The 17,677-nt window shown below is 49.6% G+C and overlaps 6 protein-coding genes across 6 annotated transcripts; 2 read left to right on the top strand and 4 right to left on the bottom strand.

The window, feature by feature from the left end:
• Window positions 1–1,325: 1,325 nt before the first annotated feature.
• JR316_0004922 (Pantothenate transporter FEN2) lies at window positions 1,326–2,069 on the top strand (the record flags this gene model as incomplete). Its single annotated transcript, XM_047890686.1, has 4 exons — window positions 1,326–1,344; window positions 1,526–1,568; window positions 1,641–1,703; window positions 1,766–2,069. 4 exons carry the CDS (start codon window positions 1,326–1,328, stop codon window positions 2,067–2,069), a joined length of 429 nt encoding a protein of 142 aa, XP_047750447.1.
• Window positions 2,070–2,518: 449 nt separating this feature from the next.
• On the bottom strand, window positions 2,519–5,558 carry JR316_0004921 (cAMP-dependent protein kinase regulatory subunit; the record flags this gene model as incomplete). The annotated part of the gene is made up of 7 exons (XM_047890685.1): window positions 2,519–3,203; window positions 3,260–3,289; window positions 3,349–3,396; window positions 3,451–3,478; window positions 3,530–3,571; window positions 4,062–4,232; window positions 4,295–5,558. The coding sequence occupies 7 exons, from the start codon at window positions 5,556–5,558 to the stop codon at window positions 2,519–2,521; spliced, it is 2,268 nt and encodes a 755-aa protein (XP_047750446.1).
• A 129-nt stretch (window positions 5,559–5,687) lies between these two features.
• On the bottom strand, window positions 5,688–8,863 carry JR316_0004920 (putative oxidoreductase C26H5.09c; the record flags this gene model as incomplete). Its single annotated transcript, XM_047890684.1, has 8 exons — window positions 5,688–6,678; window positions 6,740–7,182; window positions 7,234–7,470; window positions 7,546–7,702; window positions 7,755–8,038; window positions 8,091–8,277; window positions 8,327–8,522; window positions 8,578–8,863. The coding sequence occupies 8 exons, from the start codon at window positions 8,861–8,863 to the stop codon at window positions 5,688–5,690; spliced, it is 2,781 nt and encodes a 926-aa protein (XP_047750445.1).
• Window positions 8,864–9,244: 381 nt separating this feature from the next.
• Window positions 9,245–11,567, top strand: JR316_0004919 (Endoglucanase E-4; the record flags this gene model as incomplete). The annotated part of the gene is made up of 11 exons (XM_047890683.1): window positions 9,245–9,515; window positions 9,573–9,593; window positions 9,652–9,677; window positions 9,739–9,787; window positions 9,854–9,924; window positions 9,974–10,024; window positions 10,079–10,670; window positions 10,728–10,852; window positions 10,902–10,953; window positions 11,007–11,200; window positions 11,271–11,567. The coding sequence occupies 11 exons, from the start codon at window positions 9,245–9,247 to the stop codon at window positions 11,565–11,567; spliced, it is 1,749 nt and encodes a 582-aa protein (XP_047750444.1).
• A 363-nt stretch (window positions 11,568–11,930) lies between these two features.
• JR316_0004918 (putative sulfite reductase [NADPH] flavoprotein component) lies at window positions 11,931–15,286 on the bottom strand (the record flags this gene model as incomplete). The annotated part of the gene is made up of 4 exons (XM_047890682.1): window positions 11,931–11,939; window positions 12,003–12,464; window positions 12,525–12,577; window positions 12,673–15,286. The coding sequence occupies 4 exons, from the start codon at window positions 15,284–15,286 to the stop codon at window positions 11,931–11,933; spliced, it is 3,138 nt and encodes a 1,045-aa protein (XP_047750443.1).
• A 316-nt stretch (window positions 15,287–15,602) lies between these two features.
• On the bottom strand, window positions 15,603–17,385 carry JR316_0004917 (Arginyl-tRNA--protein transferase 1; the record flags this gene model as incomplete). The annotated part of the gene is made up of 12 exons (XM_047890681.1): window positions 15,603–15,730; window positions 15,785–15,856; window positions 15,910–16,029; window positions 16,079–16,157; window positions 16,214–16,399; window positions 16,452–16,583; window positions 16,638–16,761; window positions 16,814–16,870; window positions 16,929–16,982; window positions 17,035–17,092; window positions 17,145–17,184; window positions 17,239–17,385. 12 exons carry the CDS (start codon window positions 17,383–17,385, stop codon window positions 15,603–15,605), a joined length of 1,197 nt encoding a protein of 398 aa, XP_047750442.1.
• Window positions 17,386–17,677: the final 292 nt, after the last annotated feature.

Raw genomic sequence — 17,677 nt, 5'->3', positions numbered from 1 at the left:
ATCTTTACATGCGGGTATATCGTGGGCATGATCCCAAGTACGGACTGGCTTCAATCAGTTTGATCATCCCGTTGCTGATGCTATCGCTGCAAAGACAATCTCATGCTTCAGGTTGTATCACCCCGCATATGGTTCCCGTCTATGCAAATTATCTGGGGTGTACTTACTTTCTGGTCAGTATAAAGCGAGCCTTGAATAGTCTTAGTGTTGCATCAGCCGCTCAATCAAAGATATCGTACCAGCACAAGCGTTGTCAAGAACGTTGAGCAGGTAAGATCAAGCTCGCTGATCCTCGGAGACTGTTTCCCAAATATGTGTAGATATATGTCATACGCTTCTTTCAAGGAATGGCCGAGTCCTCGACTTTTGTAGGAACTCATTATGTTCTCGGCTCGTAGGTGGACCATCATACTTTCCAACTCATTATTTATGGTTACATACCATGACCAGATGGTACAAACCCAAAGAGCTTGGCAAGAGATCTGGGATTTTCACTAGCTCAGGTTTAGTTGGCACTCTGTGGGTGTCAAAGCGCAGTCTTTTTTAGTCCTTTTTGATTCCAATCTTTGTTGGCCGGATATCAGGTTCTCTGGTGTGCTGCAAGCCGCAGTTTATAGGTGACAGATGCACATTAGAAATTCGGTTTAGTGCGGTACGAGACTAACCGTCATTCGCTCCAGACATCTGAATGGCCATGCAGGTCGAAGTGGATGGAGATGGCTGTAAGTGTCGCTTTACATTCCGCAGGTTCGGGGAGCTGTATTTTCTCATAGATTCATCATCGACGGTATCATCACTCTTCCAATTGCATTGTATGGATTTTTGGTCTTTCCAGATCTTCCCCGCACCACGAAGGCATTCTACCTATCTGAAGAGGTGCAATTTCATTGGTTATCCATGTACTATCGCGGTATCTTAAAAATTGTGGTCTATTCAGGAACGTGTACTTGCTTATGAACGTCTTGAGCAAGTGGGGAAGCTGGAACAAGCGCAGTCTCGGCCTTTATCATGGAACATATTACGTAGAGTGCTAGGCCGTTGGCGGTGGTATGCTTGCAGCCTCCTGGTACGGTTAAAATGACTTGCAACAATATGCCTCTGTTAACCTGTTTGGAATAGTTTGCAGTTTCAGGCGAAACAGAGAGTTTCGGGTCGAATAATCTCATGGGACAATGGCTTAAAGCGATTGGCGGGTACACCGTAGAGCAAATTGGTATCGGATACTTTTCATTTTTGGAAAGAAAGAACTAACTTCTTTCCTCCGCAGACTTTTACCCCTCTGGTTCTACGGCTTTTGCTATAGCCTCGACCTTGGTATGTGCAACATGGACAGATCATACCCAGGTCCGTTGGCCTGTTCTGGTGTACATGTCCATCGCGTGCATTATATCTGCCATATGCATTCTCGTCTGGAGCAGTCCTACTGGCTTGAAATTCTTTGCTTATTGTAAGAAGCACCGCACTGTTTTTATTTATTTATAAAATCAATCGCGAACACTTCTTTTTTTTCGTTCTTTGGCGGTAGATCTAGCAGGAGCGTCATATGCTGGTCAGGCGACGACGTTTGCGTGCGTATTCGTTTCTCATCTGACTAGTTCGTTTCCCCCCTGATATCTGCTTCTATGCACGTTCACACACAGATGGGCGAACCAAATATGTGCAGACGACGATCAGGAACGCGCCGTCGTCCTCGCATCCATGAAGTTCGTCCTTTCCTTTCTTGCGAAATAAAAAAACCTAAAAACCCTGACTGTGGTAACCACAGTATGTGGAATAACGCAGTGAACGCGTGGTGGTCGATCGTGTTCTATCCAGCGACGGACGCGCCCAAGTTCCGCAAGGGCATGATCGCTATGATATGTGTCGCGCTCGCCACGCTGGGTATCACCTGGCTGGTGTATGCGCTCGAGCGTAGGGAGTGGCGGCGGATGCGCGATGCGAGATTCTTGAGAGAAGAGAAAGAACAGGATGCGCAATCTGATACCAGATCGCGAGGCGAGGCTGGAAGCGTGAACAGTCGCAGTCGCAGCCGGAGTCGCCACCGCGGTTCTGTGGGAGATGCGAAATAACGATTTTGCAGTATACCCCTTTTTGTACATTTTAAATTGTATATTTTATTTAGAGTAAGTAGTAGTCAACGACAGTATGGTACAAAATACAGAGGGCGCTGAGTCTCTACGGAACCGGTCCGGAGCGAAAGCAAGAAAAGCAAGGAGAGGAATGCCGACTGGACAGATTGATCTGCGTGTACGTAGGTAGATGTTGTGGGATGAAGGACAGAATGACGCTGGGCTTTGACAGACGAAACGGGTATAGAAGGAACGTGGGTATGTATTAGGATGTTGATTCGAGCTGGACATGTACACGTCAAACTTCTTGACATTGCGCAGGGAATAGAGAAATGAGACATACGTTTACTGAAAAAATGGTCGATCAACGCGGCGGCGTTTTCTGCATCATGAACAATACCGGATACACAAAATACAACTGCCTCTAGTGAGAAAAAGGCGAAAAACTCTCAAGCAACAGGCCCTCTGTAAGGATCATTGTGTACCGACTGTGGTGGTGGTGCAGCCCAGTTGAAAGGTTGACTGTACGCTGACGCCTGCTGCTGCTGCGACTGATACGACCTCAAACTCGCCGAAGAGTTGTTGTACATCTGCGAATGCGGCGGTGGCGGTGGCGGCGGCGGGACGTAGTCCGCAAAGGGCGCTGCCTGTCTGATCTCTGGACCATTCCCATTACTGCTCGCGCGCCCCGTGCTCGTGCTCGAGCGCGGGTACGTCTGCTGCCGGCCCGCTTCTAGCGCGTGCGCATGCGCGTCGGGGTACCCGGATCCGCCCATCTTGACGGGGTCAAACGAGACAGCGTCCTCGACGAAGCGGCGGGTGCGCTTACGGCGGATGAAAAATGTGAGGAGACTGACGATGACGACGAGGCCCACAACGCCGACGAGGGCAAAGACGAGCCCGGAGAGGACTTTGTTTTGCAGGAAGGCGGTGTGTGTGGGCGCTGCGGAGGGCTGGGCGGAGGTGGATGCGTCGGCGGCGGGTGCGAGGACTGTGCGGGTGGACTGGGTGGTTGTGGTTGAGAATTCTGGGGAGGGTGTGGGTGTTACCTCCGGAGTCGAGTCGGTGGATGAGTCGGTGGAGGAGGAGGAGGAGATGGAAGAAGACGAGGAGGAGCTGGATGAAGACGGATCTCTGGGGTATAATTAAGCCAAGTATTTTTATAAGGCAAAAGTGGGTTGGGCGCTTACGTCGCGCTTGCAGACACACTTGACGAAGATCTATTGGACAAGCACAGATGAATATGTTATTCCGTGTATAATTCCAGGAGCAGACATACGAGGTTGCAGACGCGGACGTAGAATGATCCTTGGCTGGGCCAGGAAAGCTGCCGTTGCTGTATCAGAAATGGAACAAGAAAGCGTATGATGGTCCAACGAACATATCAGTCAACCCAGGCAGTCCTAAATCTAATAGGTGTATTAGAAAATGGCATTCGAGGAATAAGAAAAACGACGGACCGAAGCCTTGTCTTTTCTGAACTTGGGCGTCCATCAAGGTCGCTATGTATGTAGTCTTTAAAATGAATGTGAGGGTGAGACGGTGGGTAATCTCAAACGGACAAAGGGAGGGAGGGGGAGAGAGTTGGGTAAATACAAGGGGAATAGAAAAGGACGATTCTGGCTCCCACCCCACGACTTTGCGCTAGTCCTGATTTTGACCACGCCCGTCAGCGACGCAGGAGTTCCACCTTCCTGTTGGCATCCCAACAATCCATCTTGCAGCTCCATTGTTTATTAGCCCCTGCCTCCGTTAATCGTCCATTGTTTCCCCCGAGCGAGATATTTATATCCTAGGTGTGCAAACTTGTTGATGTTGTCGTGGTTCAAGTTGATATCATTGACGCCGGACACAATAAAAAAAATCAACATGGTATTTTTGACCCAAACACAGATCTAAAGCTACATCGTACAGTACACAACAACGGGGGGAAAAATCAAAAAAACGTATATACAATTTACATTCAGCGAGAGATGGACAGCCTCGGCCCACTTCCATATGCTTCCCCTGCCTTGCGCTCCATGATCTCGCGTAGCGGCCCCAAAAGTCGCGTGAACGCTGCCTCATCAAGCGCTGCCACTTTCAACTTGGGCATCGATGCGTCCTTCCGATATATAGCACTAACAGTAGCTGCCCTTGGTGCAAGACGCAACAACGATAATTCTAAAACACAAACAAAATTAATCAATCACCCATAGCAAAGTATGAGAGAAAGAGATAATCACCTCCAAAGTAGTCTCCCTTCTTGAGATGTCCTACCTGGACCTCGCGAATGTCCCCATTTTCAGTTTGTTGCGTCTTGGTAACAATAGCTTCCCCTTCTTCAATAAAGAAGAACGTATCACCTATCTCCCCCTGCCTGACAACAGCCTCGCCATCAGCATACACACTACTGACAAGCGCATCTGCGATCTTGCTCCGCTCAGGTGCATCCAACGACGACAGCAGAGTCACCGTAGACAGAAACTGCTCGTACATAGTACGCCGCCTATGCGCCGCCTTGAGAATGATCGTCCGGAACGTGATGCGGTCCAACGACCACAAGATCGACGGCTCAACAGCGAGCACCGTCGCCGCACGCAGCGCATTGTGCATCAACGCAAGCTCACCAAACGAGCTCCCCGGCTTGCACTCCTGAACCATCTTCCCAAACTCGGGGTGGTACTTTTGTTGAGCGATCTTGCTTTCGCTCTTTGCGATCGAGCCCTCTGGGGGCCAGTTGCTCGGCAGTGGCTCGGGGTGGATATAGCAGTAAAGCTGCCCAGACTCGACGACGTAAAAGTACTCTCCTACATCGCCCTGGCGGATCACGATCTCATTCTTGACGACCTTGCGCTCCTGCATGGCGTTGAGCACCCCCGTCTCCTGCTCCTCATCCAGATCGCGAAAGATAAAGTTGCTGCCCGTCGCAGCCTTGATGCGTCTCACCTGGTCCTCCGTCTTGGGGTACACCCGCAGCGGCTCGTCCGTGCTGCTGTCGACAGCGATCGACTCTGCAGACACGGATGTGCGCCGTGCAAAGATGGCGGCGCTCGGCGCATGCAGGTAGTCGCCCGGGTGGTGTGGGGGTGTGGGTGTGGCCGTATCAAACGCCGCAAACGGATTGGCATTGCTGAGTGGGGAGGTGGGCGGAAGCTCGTTCTGGTTGAAACGGAACGAGGGGGGTGTGCGATCGCCTGTGGTGAGGAGAGCGTTGCCGGGGACATTGAGCGTACCGAAAGGGCTGTGGGCGATGCTGTCGCGGATAGAAGAGCGGGGCCGGGGGAATGGGGCGAGGGTGGGGAGGCCAGCGGCTGGGCTGTCAGTGTAGAGGTCGCTGGGGGCAGCGATGGACGCTGAGCGAGTGGCGAGCAGATCGCGGGTGCGGGCGCGCTGCTCTTCTAGACGAGACTGGAACCAATTAGCGCAGAACTGGAGTGCATCTCTGGGCTGGACGCGGTTGAAATCGCGGGTGAGGTCGGCGACGAGAGCGTCGAACGTCGAGGACATCGACGGCGAGCAGATGATAGTTGGTGGTAGAGTTGTTGTGGCTATATGCGCTCACGTGGGTTGAGTCTTAATTAACTAGAAATGTGTAATAATTTGAAATATGTATTCTACACTAGTAAATAAATCAAGTCAGTCAGAGTCGTCTACCCATTCCTCAGCAACCACCCGCTCCATGTACCGCTGTATCCACGCTGGTCGTCGATTAAACTGCGCCCGCAGCTCCTCTCGTCGTTCCTCAGCAGCAGTCGCCTCCCCGTCCCTAGACCTCGCGTTCGCTTCCGTCCTCACAACACCCTCCCTTCTTCGAAGAGCCACCCGTCTGCGGTTCCAGATCGCTGGGTGCAGCGTAGTCAGAAAGAGACTCACAAATGTCGTAATCTTGTGTCCCAGCCCCGGTTCAGCAGCAGGCGCGCCTTCCGTTTGATTCAGCATCCTTTGCTCCTCCTCAATATTCAAGTTTGCAAGGTTGTCAAGCAACGCTCCCGCCTGCAGATCCAACGTCACAGGTCCAACTGGACCGGGCCGCACGGGCACATTCGCTGCCGCAGGGAGCACTCCTGGTCCCCCAGGAGCTGGAACCGCGTTGGGCACTACGTTCCCGGGCGCGTCATTGACATTCTGTTGCTGTTGTCCCTGATTCAAACCTGCCCCCGGATTCCTACCCCAGCCATTCTGTATCCCGTTTCTAATAGGCTGCCAAATCTCGTACAACATCCAAGCAAGTATCAGCGCACCAAACACCGGCGTCCGGGCAGGCGCGACAAAGTAAAGCAACAGAGATGTTCGCAAAATAAGCATCATCAGCGGCGCAAGGAGGGGGCGAATGGGGATCTGCCGGAAAACTATACCATCATCCCGCTGTACGACAAAGTCGCCTGGATAGCCATGATCACCGTTCATTGCTGCCCTGAGAGGTGGCATCCCAAACTGCTGCAAGAGTTCGTTGAGATGAGGCGCGCCTGCCACAGATGTCGACGACAGAGCATCCACCGTACGCATCATGGGCGGAGACGACACCGACGCCGTTAAGAGAGTGAACGTAACAGACAGAACTTTGAATGCGTGTTGCTGCATTGGCGTCGGCGGACGAACGTCTTTCAGATGCAAGAACAGACCACCGCTTTGGTTTTATATATATATAAGTACCAACGCTTGAATTGGAAACATGGTAAAGCACATACTCGATTTGTCTAATTTCATATTCAGCGCCAGGATTCCAGGACCCTCGCGGATAAGGCTCATCGAGAATGGCAGGCCAAATAAAGCCACTGCGCTCGACGGCATAGATAGCGAGATCCCGAGCCTCGTTTGAGGCTTCGTAGAGATTAAAAGCAGGTATTGGCATTTGGGAAGAAAGAGCGGCAAGCGCCTTGCGATGTTGATAATAGACGTAGTTCAGCGCATTCCTAGGCAGAGACGGAATGTTGGAAGATTGGGTTGTGTTCCTCCAGGTACCGGGATTTGAAGTAGGATTGAGAGTGTAATGTATAGGGACTATAGGTATCGGGGGTGGCTGCGATCGTGGTTGCGGTGGCGGTTGTGCCTGGGGCTGGGGTTGGGTGGCAGTCGGAGGAGACGACCAAGCGGAAGGGTGAACAGCCAAATGGACGATCCTTGGCTCGGTCTGAGCAGTACGCGGTTAGATGCACTCAAGCACACAACACAAGCAGACTACCTTCCACAGATTCTCGATTTTCTCGTCATCCTCCAGCATTCTCCCGCGCCATATGAGGCGCTGACCGGAGGTACGGGGAGCGCCTGGACAAGTGTGGTATATCTCTTCTTTGACATCGAGAACAGAGCTCGACGGGGACACCTTGACGGTGAACGAGCGGGAATGAGTAGGCAAGTCGACGCGGATATCTACGAGCGACATGGTGGCTACGAGAGTAACAAACGATCCATCATTGCGCTATGACTAACTTATAACCCCGGTCAACGTGTAAACACGTCATGTGATCTAATTATGTCGCCCCCCAACTTGTACCGTGATTCCCTCCTTGGAACTTGTATGCGCCAGTTCAATCATCTCGATTACTGCTGCCGCCTCGTCCCATTTAATTGTCAGTTCTTCGCCATTTCGAATTGCTCCGCCCAGGTTCCGGAATAGGTCGGTGTAACAGCCAGCATCTATCGACGGCCATCTGGGACCCATCCATTAGCCAGTCATCAGACAGACAAAAGATGTTCACTCACTTGGATCGGGTTACCGTCGTGTCGTCGGCCTCAATCCTCTCAATAGTTCCCCACAGATAGTCTGGCTCCATGCCATATTGCCCCTCCAAGATAGCTTTGGGCGATGATATCACCTTGAGCTGGTCTTCCTGCACGTCGACCCCAAATTTCGTGTATGTTCCCTTTGTTCCTCTCACGACATACCGGAGCTGGGGCGACCGGACGGATAGAATATGTGAACGCAAAATTGCTGTCAGAGGGTACGGATTCCGCGCCCCCGCATTGTAGTGCATAAAGATGGTAAACTTTTTGTGCCATCAGTTTATTTCTGTCCTGTGGCCATATGGAAAAACATACGCAATCATCTACATCAGGACTCCCTATCCCCCTCAGGTTCTGGATGAAGGCTGTAATGCGGTCCGGCCGTCCAAAGAGGCATAGTGTCTGGTCGATGAGGTGTGAGCCCAGGTCGTAGGTCAGCCCTACTCCCGGGGAAGGCACATCCTTCCAAGTTCCCTTCAAGCCTTTGCGGAATCGGTCGTGGCTGCATGAAATGGTCATATACTGTACCGGTGGTGTCTGAAATTACTCACTGTGATTCGAATTCTGTGAGTGCCCCTAGGGAATGAGGACTAGCTTCAGGCTCTGCGAGCAGCTTCTTCAGAGCAAAGAAATCGGCATCCCAACGTCGATTTTGGTATGGGTATAAAACAAGGCCCTTTGCCTTAGCCAAAGCGCCCAATTCTTTTGCTTCTTCAAATGTAGCTGTGACGGGCTTGTCGACGAGAACTAGACGATAAATGATCAGCAATGGAATTAATGCGCAAACATGCCTCAAAGGTACCATGCTTTCCAGCGTTCAGCGCAGCCTTTGCGAATGCGTAGTGCGTATCGTTGGGCGTTCCAACAATCACCAACTCGATCTCCGGATCCGCAACAACATCATCGATAGACCTGTGGATTTTGGTAGTGACGCCGAATCTTTCCTTGACCTTGCCACCTTCGGTGGATGGGTTGCGTTCTAGAACGGAATGCAAGTTGAAGAGTTCAGGCAAGGCAAGAACGAATGGAACGTGGAAGGTGAGGCCAGAAAGGCCGACACCAAGGACGCAGGTGTTAATGGGAGTCATATATACGGTCAAGGAAAAGAGCCGACGTCATCGATTTACGAAATTCCAATAGGTAGGCCGTGAGAAACCTAAGATGCGGAACCAAATGTCAGAGATTCCGAATAACATATCGCTCGTATACTATGTATTGGGATTCTTCTGGTCTTTGAAAAATTAGCGCTTGTTGCAGTAACGCAGCACAAAGGACGACGTGAACTGTGGCGCACTAGCACTATCGACGAACGCGATCACGCGATCGAGAACTGACGTCTCGTGATTCACACGTGGGACGGAATTAGATTCAAAGTTGAACTTGTTCAAATCGTGCGACCTGTTCCAATCCAACTTGCTACTCTCCCCCCTCCCTCAACAATCCGTGAGCCTCCCTCACTAGATACCCCGATGAGGTTTACAGCACTACTATCCCTCCTTCCTTTGGTCTCTGCACAGCTTGCTCTGCCCAACCCACCCTTCCTACCCCCTGACATCTCTGCCGGCGCCATATCTACGACTGGTGGTGGCTTGCCGAATTCTGCCTGGTCTTCCTTGCTCGGGTCTCTTTTGTATTTCTATGACGAGCAGCGCAGTGGTGTCCTTCCGTCCACAAACCGTGTACCATGGCGCAATGATAGTTTGATTTACGAAGGAAAAGATCTCGGTATCGACCTCATAGGTACTTTGATCGAGGCACTATATCTTGCTGCGGTTGAGGCTGACAATATTCTCATAGGTGGATTTTACGATGCTGGAGGTTTGTCTTTATACAACCCCACTTTTCTGTCTACGTGTTGACATGTAAATTATTTTAGATTTCTCCAAAGATACCTATCCTCTGGTGAATACCTTTCACTGCCAGGCAGTGGCACATCTTGCTCATAAACTGACTAAATGCACAGAGTTTTGCCCTTATGTCTATGTGCTGGGGTGCAACAGACTTTGGGAAAGGTCTGTTCTTTATTACTCAACTAGCTCCATCCGTAGTGGAGCATCTTTAATTAAATATTATGACAGGATACGACATGGCCAATCAAACGGCCTACCTTGACGATACTTTACGATGGGGCCTTGACTGGCTTATGAAGGTTTGCCATCCATTCGTTTTCACCCACAGCCTTCTTATGTTTTATTTAGGCTCACCCCAACGCATCTTCTCTGGTTGTAATGGTCCCTAATGGCAAGTTTGTCAAAATCTGGCTTTTGCAACGAATATAAATGAATAAAATTACAGCCGACAAGGACAACTCTTACTGGGGCGGTGACAGGAGTATTCCTTCTCCCCGTCCAGTGTACATGATCAACGACGCAAATCCTGGCACTGATGCTGCGGCCCAAGCAGCTGCAGCCTTTGCAGCTTGTTCTAACCTCTATGCCAGCCGCTCGTTCAGTTCCGCGTACTCTTCACCTGCTTCGTTGAAAAACGATTCATATGCCGATACTCTGCTTACTCACGCACAACAGCTTTATTCCTTTGCAGTCAACGCGACGAGCGGGCGTAAGACGTACCAGACGTCTGTTCCGCAGGTCACTTATGCGTATGCTTCTTCTGGATATGGTGACGAGTTGACGATGGCCGCGCTCTTCCTAGCAGCCGCTACAGGATCATCATCTCTGTACAAAGACGCTGAGACTTTCTTCTCCAAATACGGCCTTGGTAAAGACCCAAGAGTATTCAACTGGGATTCGAAGACCCCCGGACTCCTTGTTCTTTTTGCGCAGCTTAACCAGGCTTCGTCCAACTACGGCGGTAACTTTACAACATGGAGAACGCAGGCGGAAAATTATTTCGACGATATCGTCAACCACAAGGGACCAGGATTCATGACAGACGGTTAGTAGTTGTTGAAATTTTGTTCGAAGCAAGTCAATTGATTCAAGGAAACGGTAGATGGTCTGTTGTACTATGATGGTGATTCGGATGATGCTTCCTTGAACCCTGCATTGAACGCCGCTATGCTCTTGAACCGATTCGCTCCTCTTGCATCAAACTCCGAAAAGAAGACGGCTTACCAGGTACGGACGATATGGAATCAATCTACTCAAAATTAACCGTGGTACGCAGAACTTTGCCAAAAGTCAAATTGACTATGCTCTTGGAAAGAACTCCATGTCCAGTACGTAAAACATGTCATACTCACTTTTGCGAATCTTATTCCTCTATTTACAGTGCCCTATATCGTCGGTGTCAACCCAAATTCACCGACTAACCCCCACTCAGCAATGGCAGCTGGTGGTTTCGATATCGGTCAGATTGACACAGACCCGCCAAAGGAAGCGTACGTTCTTGCTGGCGCTGTTGTAGGAGGCCCAGATCGCCGCGGAAGGTTCTTCGATATCCGAAGTGACTGGCCACAAACCGAGGTGATTTTAATTTCATTTTCACCTTTTCAACCCTTTTAAAAATCATCATGTTTCGACATTTGACCAATAGATCGCACTGGACTACAATGCACCTATGCTCACTCTCGCATCAATGCAAGTGGCCAGCGACTCGAGCGATCCATTCTATACTTCGCTCCAGCCTGGCGCGTACGACAAGGTCAGGCCCAAGGGTCGCCCGTGCGACTCTGCAATACAGGATGGGTGTCAGGGCTCCAGGCTCAGCAAAAATGCCACTCTTGCGATGGCCATTGTCATCACCGCCGTCGGTCTGCTCATAGTTGGTCTCTCTGCATGGTACATCATCCTGGTCAGGAAGTCCCGGGGGTTCGGCAAGGTTAGCTACTAAAAGACACGACGACTATGATCAAGAAAACGAACACGATTCCTCATTTCCCATGCACGTATTCCCCTATACCACTACTCTTCCACGCATTCACGATTTTGTTGTAAATTGTATTATTATCATTATGAGGGAGATCCTGGAGCAAAGCTCTCTCGCGATGTTCACGCCTTTTCTTCTTTTCACTTTCTACTTCCTTTTACTATGACGCGACACGAACACATTACTTCAATTTTTTGATGATCCCCCATGAATTATTTTGGAACCCATTGGCTATGTACATTTATTAATTGCATCGTAGATCTGGTATATCATCTGCATATTTTTGAAATCTACCCTCTACTATTACAAACTTGGGGTATTTTGCGATTAATAAACCTTGATGATAAACAGAACTGTCTTAGAAAGGGGCAGCACTTAGTGGATGGAAAGGGGACATACCTCAAGTACATATCGCTCCTCCTCTTTCAGACTCTCAAGGTACTCGCCGGCCTGGACAGTGTCTCCCTTATACTTGGTCAGAGCATTGACTAGCGCCTCATACACGTCCGGTACTGGCCACGTAGGACCGCACAAGTAGAACACCCCGTTCTCCTCGTGCAGCATCTTGGCCAGCGCGTCCGAATCCTCGAGCATTTTGTGCTGGATGTACACCTTCTTTGGCCCATCACGCGAGAACGCGAGTCCAGCGCGAGTGATAACGCCGCTCAGGAGGAACGCTTCAATCTCCTCGCCGTACAGGTACTCGGCGGCTTGGTAGCGCGAGCCAAAGTAGTAGTACACGGGACCGATTTCTTCGCCTTTAGACGCAAGCCAGGCGAGGTGCTGAAGGAAAGCGCGGAAGGGTGCTGCACCTGTTCCGAGACCTGCCATGATGAGCGGCTGCTTGACATCGGGAGGCAGCTAAAGAAATAGATAATGATGGTGAGTGCGATGGATATGACCAATGATGATGAGACGAACCTTCATGACACTAGGTTTGATGGAAACTGTAACTTTCTGACCAATCTTGAGGCCTGCAAGGTAACGTGTACATTGTCCGTACCTAGGAGAACCTTCAATGTGGGTTAGCGACCATTGTGATCTAGGAATGCAGATGATAATAACGAACCAGACGGTGTCACCCAATCAACAGTGACGACCAACAGGTCAACACGGTCACCAACGACGCTTTGTGCACTGGCGATACTGTAATGACGCGGTTTGATATCCCCAATCAATTCGCACAAACGTTCAATTCCAGGTTTAGCGCTCTTGTACATTTTCAGGACATCTGCAAAAGTCACTGTGTCCTTCTCAGACAACTTCTTGAACGTCGAAGAGCCTTCAGGTGCGCCAATAAATCGCAGTGCATATCTGTCCACATCAGCCGTCGCGTATTCCGCAAGATCGGTGTAGAATGACTTGGGTGGCTTTCCGAACAAGTCAATCTGCTGCTGTAGTGCCTGCAGCACAGTCCTCGTGTGCATCTTAGTGTCGTCAGAGCCAGGCACAGGGATAGTGATGAGTCTGTCTGGATCAACACCATACCATTCGCAGAACTCCAGCACCTCCTGCTCATCGTTCCACCCGTGAACACCAAGCGCCTCGCCGATAGCGTATTTAAGTCCGGTGCCAGACGTGTCGAACTCTAGATGGAAGACATTGCGATCATATTCCAATGGGGTGAGTCGCTTGTTGACGGTACAGGTTACTAGGAAAGTGGTATCAGGGACCTCGGGACGTAAAGCGGGGTTGCGCAGGGCGTCAGGCTCGGTAGGTGGTGTGAATGCAGCGGGGAAGAGGAGGTGCTTCGCAGCGTCGTGCCATGTGCTTAGACGAGCACCATTAACGACAGTCTGTCCTTCCGATGTCTTGACGGCAATGGCATTCGCCTCGAACTCTTTCAAAGCCGGTGATTCGCTGGGAGTGACCTCTGAAAGAGAGATAGTAACAGCCTTGAGTCCTTTCCAGGCAGCCGAGCAGAATTCGGTAAGGTCAAGGTCGAAATAAACAGTGTTAAGCAATTGATTAATGGCCTGTTCAGAAGCCGCTGCTCCAAGGAAGAACCTCAAAAAGACAATTTCAAACAGAAGAGCACCTCCATCGCCGTTCGAGAGGTTATGTTGTTCAGTGGATTTACTGAGACCTTTCGCAAGGGTTTTGATGTCGATGGTGTAAACCGAAAGCTGTCGTTCTACAATCAACTCGGCCACCTCGTGACTGATATTGGAAGAAAACTCTTCAGGAGTCCAGGGAGAAACCACGACCACAATCGAACCCTTCTTGGCGTGTTTGAGGATTGAGTGAGTTTTTAGCAAAGTGTGGTCTGTGACACCAAGGAAGTCTGAGTGTCCGACGCTGGAACTATCCAGAGGCAAGGCAACTTGGACAGGGATACTTTCCGTGCTTCTATCCCGCGAAATAAGAAGCCTATCTGCCGCGATTCCTCCAGGTTTAGAGAAGACATCGTAGTCCACCAAATGTCTTGCTGATATAGTCGGCTTGCTGGAAAACAACTCCCGCAAAAGGGTGGCGGAGTGCGCCAAGGGTGAGTCGGGAGTAGAAAAAAACAAGGTCTTCTTGATGTTGGCAACAGTCACTGCTTCGACAGCTAGGTGCGTAATGTTTTCTACAAAGCGTAAAAATTCTCCACCCGACGTGACGAATTTTTGAGTCTGTGAAGGGGTGATGCGATGAGAGGTCACAGAGCGTTTTGGTGTGGCACCCCAAAGAGCGCTGAAGACGTCAACGTAGAGGCTGCCTTGAGTGACCGTGTTCGGGACATCGTCAAGGACATATACGGAGGTGGCAGACGCGGGTATAATGGACCGAATTGCCGACTCATCCCAAGGTCGAAGGACATTGACAACGACCACAGCAAGGCCAGAAGCATTGCTAGCCACAGCTGCCTTCAAGCTTGAAGCCAGGGTACTGTTCAACAGAACAACGACTGCCTTTGCTTCTGCATCTCCATGATATTCCAACGCTTCATAGCCCGCCTCCTTTAAGGACTCTTGCAAAGTCTTCCCTTTGTTCGAAATGGGTTTGGGAGGAGTGATAAGTGGTCCATTTTCGCGAGCAGCGCTGTAATGGTCAAAGAGATGCACTATATGTGAACTTGTGACTTTATATGCAAGGGCAGCGAAGTCAACAGTTTGTTTAGGCGAGGAAGACAACAAAACAGAGACATTTTCGGGAAGAATGGACCAAACAGAGGCAAGAGGGGAAAGAGTTGGTGAGAAGGCCAATGTTTCTCCTACGGCTGTCACTGTGGGCACCTGGACGATGAGTCGTGTGGTCGCCGACGGGGCAGGTAGATGGGCAAATGATGGGGCCATAAGTGCGAGACCGCTGGGAGTGGTATACGCAGTCAAAACGGTGCCCTTGACGGCATCAATGCTGGTACCTTGGGAAAGCCTCCCTACGAGGGAGAGTCCAGCACCGGCCCTTGTTTGCAGGTCCACTGTAGGAGGAATTGTGTGATCATTTTTGGCCCATTCCTTCGTAGCCGTGCCAAAGCCAACTTGCTCGGCCACATCGTAGATATACACGGAGGAGCTATTTTCCGGTCTTGAGGAAATGTACTCCACTAGTTGTGAAGCCTGGAAATTAGCTATAGAGATCTTTTCTGGAAATCCATTGGGTGGTGAGAACTTGTTGGCGAGGTGTTTAGGAGTCGAAGGAGGCGACGACAGAGTGACTTCAGAAGAAGGAGTCAAGAGGCCTGAGCCGTTCAAACTCATGCTTGCAGCTTGGGAGAACAGAGGAGAAAGACACAAGCTCCAGTTTTGTTTTTAGATGTATCATAATTCGGAATAGGGATACAGGCTGCAATTGAGCAATCTTCACCTCACAATCGCGCCTTCGCACGTGACGGCTCCCCTCCGATCATCCCGTCCGGCGGCCCGGTTGTCCACCGCTATAAATAGAATGCAGCCTGCATCATGGTGTAAAACAGATTTCTTGGGCCAAAGCCTGACCCAACCCTTGAATACAAGTTCCAAGCTCTTCGCGAATTTGATCATATTCAAGATATACCGTATCCTGAAAAAATATTACTTAGTTTTCAAGCCGAAAGTGAATCAATTCTACCTTGACTGGTACTACGATAATATCACGACTGCGAGCCCTGACAAGGACCTTGATGCCATCGAATTCAGCTGCATCACTTGGTAATGGTTCCGGTCCTGTGCCAGCCAAATTTCAATGATTCGCAAAGAAAAGCTCATTCAAGGACTGACCAGGCTCTTCTGGGGATACCTCTTTATTGGTGGAATGGGCAGGCTGTGAAAAGCAGGCATATCTATATTTTTCTAGCAGGGGAATACAAATTTTCATTGGAAACCATTGATACGTTTCCTAATACCAGTAACCTTGTCAGGAACACTCTGTGACATATGAGTAGTAGAAATTACCGGGTCCGCAAGACAGGAGGGGGAGTACTCTCCTTTATACCTCATTTTTTGACATGAATATATGTAGAATCCTATACACACTTAAGTCAACATACCAAAGAAAACTACACATTTGCTTACCCATGTACAAACTGTGCATTTCAGGCGCACCGGCCTCATTGATTTCTCGAGCAAGAGTTACTTCGCGCAAGGCGCTCAGCTATCGATAGATAACGTCACAATATGTTGAAATTGTGGACTGACATACATACAGACCTTCCCCATCGAGAATCGCTCCCATTTATTGTCGTACATGAAGTAGACACTGGAAACGCAACTTGGAAGGATATCCAAAACACCCACAGCAATCAATTCACCATCTACTCTGTAAAGCTGGTGATATGAACCGTAATTCGCAGGAAGGTGAGACGGAGGTGGGGAAGAATATGGAATGGGTTCAGTCTAAGTACGTGGTGAGTAAGTCGCAAGTTTGCACGGTGTATTTAATACTTACTTTCAAAGGAGAATCTACAAGAAACCGTTTGAATCCAGACTCTGTGTTCTTCTTGTCTTGATGTATTCCAAGTTGATATTTTTTATATAGTGCATACTTTTCAGCAGTAAAGCTTGCAGGTTCCAATTCCACCTGATTATGCAGCACGGTCAATGTTTACACAGGTTTCGCAAAAGATACTAATACCTCAAATTTATGAGAATGTTTCTTCCCTGAGGAAAATATGATTTCCGACTCGTGAAGAGCTGATGCTAACGAGGTAAACGGGGCAGACTTGGTAGGTTTCACGCGCGAATTCGTGGCCGAGGGGCTGTAGTCCTGAGTCAATCTCTGAATCGTCTAGTCACAGGCAGACAACGGACGCTTCCTCATTCATCGCATTGTCTTCTGAGTCTCCGTACATGATAAATCGATTCCACCTGTCATACAACCCAGTGTTTAACATTGGTTGGCGGGTGATAGCATGAAGAAACCCACCGATTAATAATCTTGCGTTGGCTTCGAGAGGGTTTGAACACTAGTGCGTCTAGCCTGCAGGGTGTGTTCGACGCTAATTGTAGGACTTAAGGGGAATATGCATTACTTTATCGTATATTGCGGACAACAAGAGATTTTTAGATCAGGCTTATAGCAGTATGTTCCTAGTAAAAACTGAGGAAACCGATCAGCTTAGCTACAGGATTGCATGCTCACCGGAGCGACGCCAGCCTCTGTCAATCATACGTTGATAGACCTGCGATGTTGATGGATGAGCGGGGCGGTAATATCATATGGAAGAGATACGCACTGAACATGTTAGTCGATGTGCTACCAAAGCAGCTGCATGGTAATTGGTATCCTCCTTGCTCCGCTCCCCTGGAGGACTGCAGTAGCCACAAGTAGATCCTCCTGCAGCAGAAGGACTGACGATATTGTCGAAATCTTCAAGTGACATGGAAAAACGTCAGGGAGAAGGGAAGTAATAAGGTATTGGGAGACCAGTGGACGGAAAGATGATGGATAAGAGGAAGTGTGTCATTCCTATTTAGATGGTTGGCGTCGTCGTGACTTTTCAAAGGCTCTATTAGCATCACACGATAACGGCATATCTTTTACATTCGCATCTTGCACTTATCACCATCGCAGTATCTCAATGAATGTACATCAAGCATTACACAAATCATAACAGCTTCAATTGCCTTTCGTCGCCTCCAAATTGTACTGTACATTCTTCCGGTACTTAGTGG

Source organism: Psilocybe cubensis, chromosome 4, assembly GCF_017499595.1.
Source record: "Psilocybe cubensis strain MGC-MH-2018 chromosome 4, whole genome shotgun sequence".
In the NCBI taxonomy this organism is placed as follows: domain Eukaryota; kingdom Fungi; phylum Basidiomycota; class Agaricomycetes; order Agaricales; family Agrocybaceae; genus Psilocybe; species Psilocybe cubensis.
Note: the sequence above shows the minus strand (reverse complement) of the source record. Positions and strands in the feature narration are given on the sequence as shown.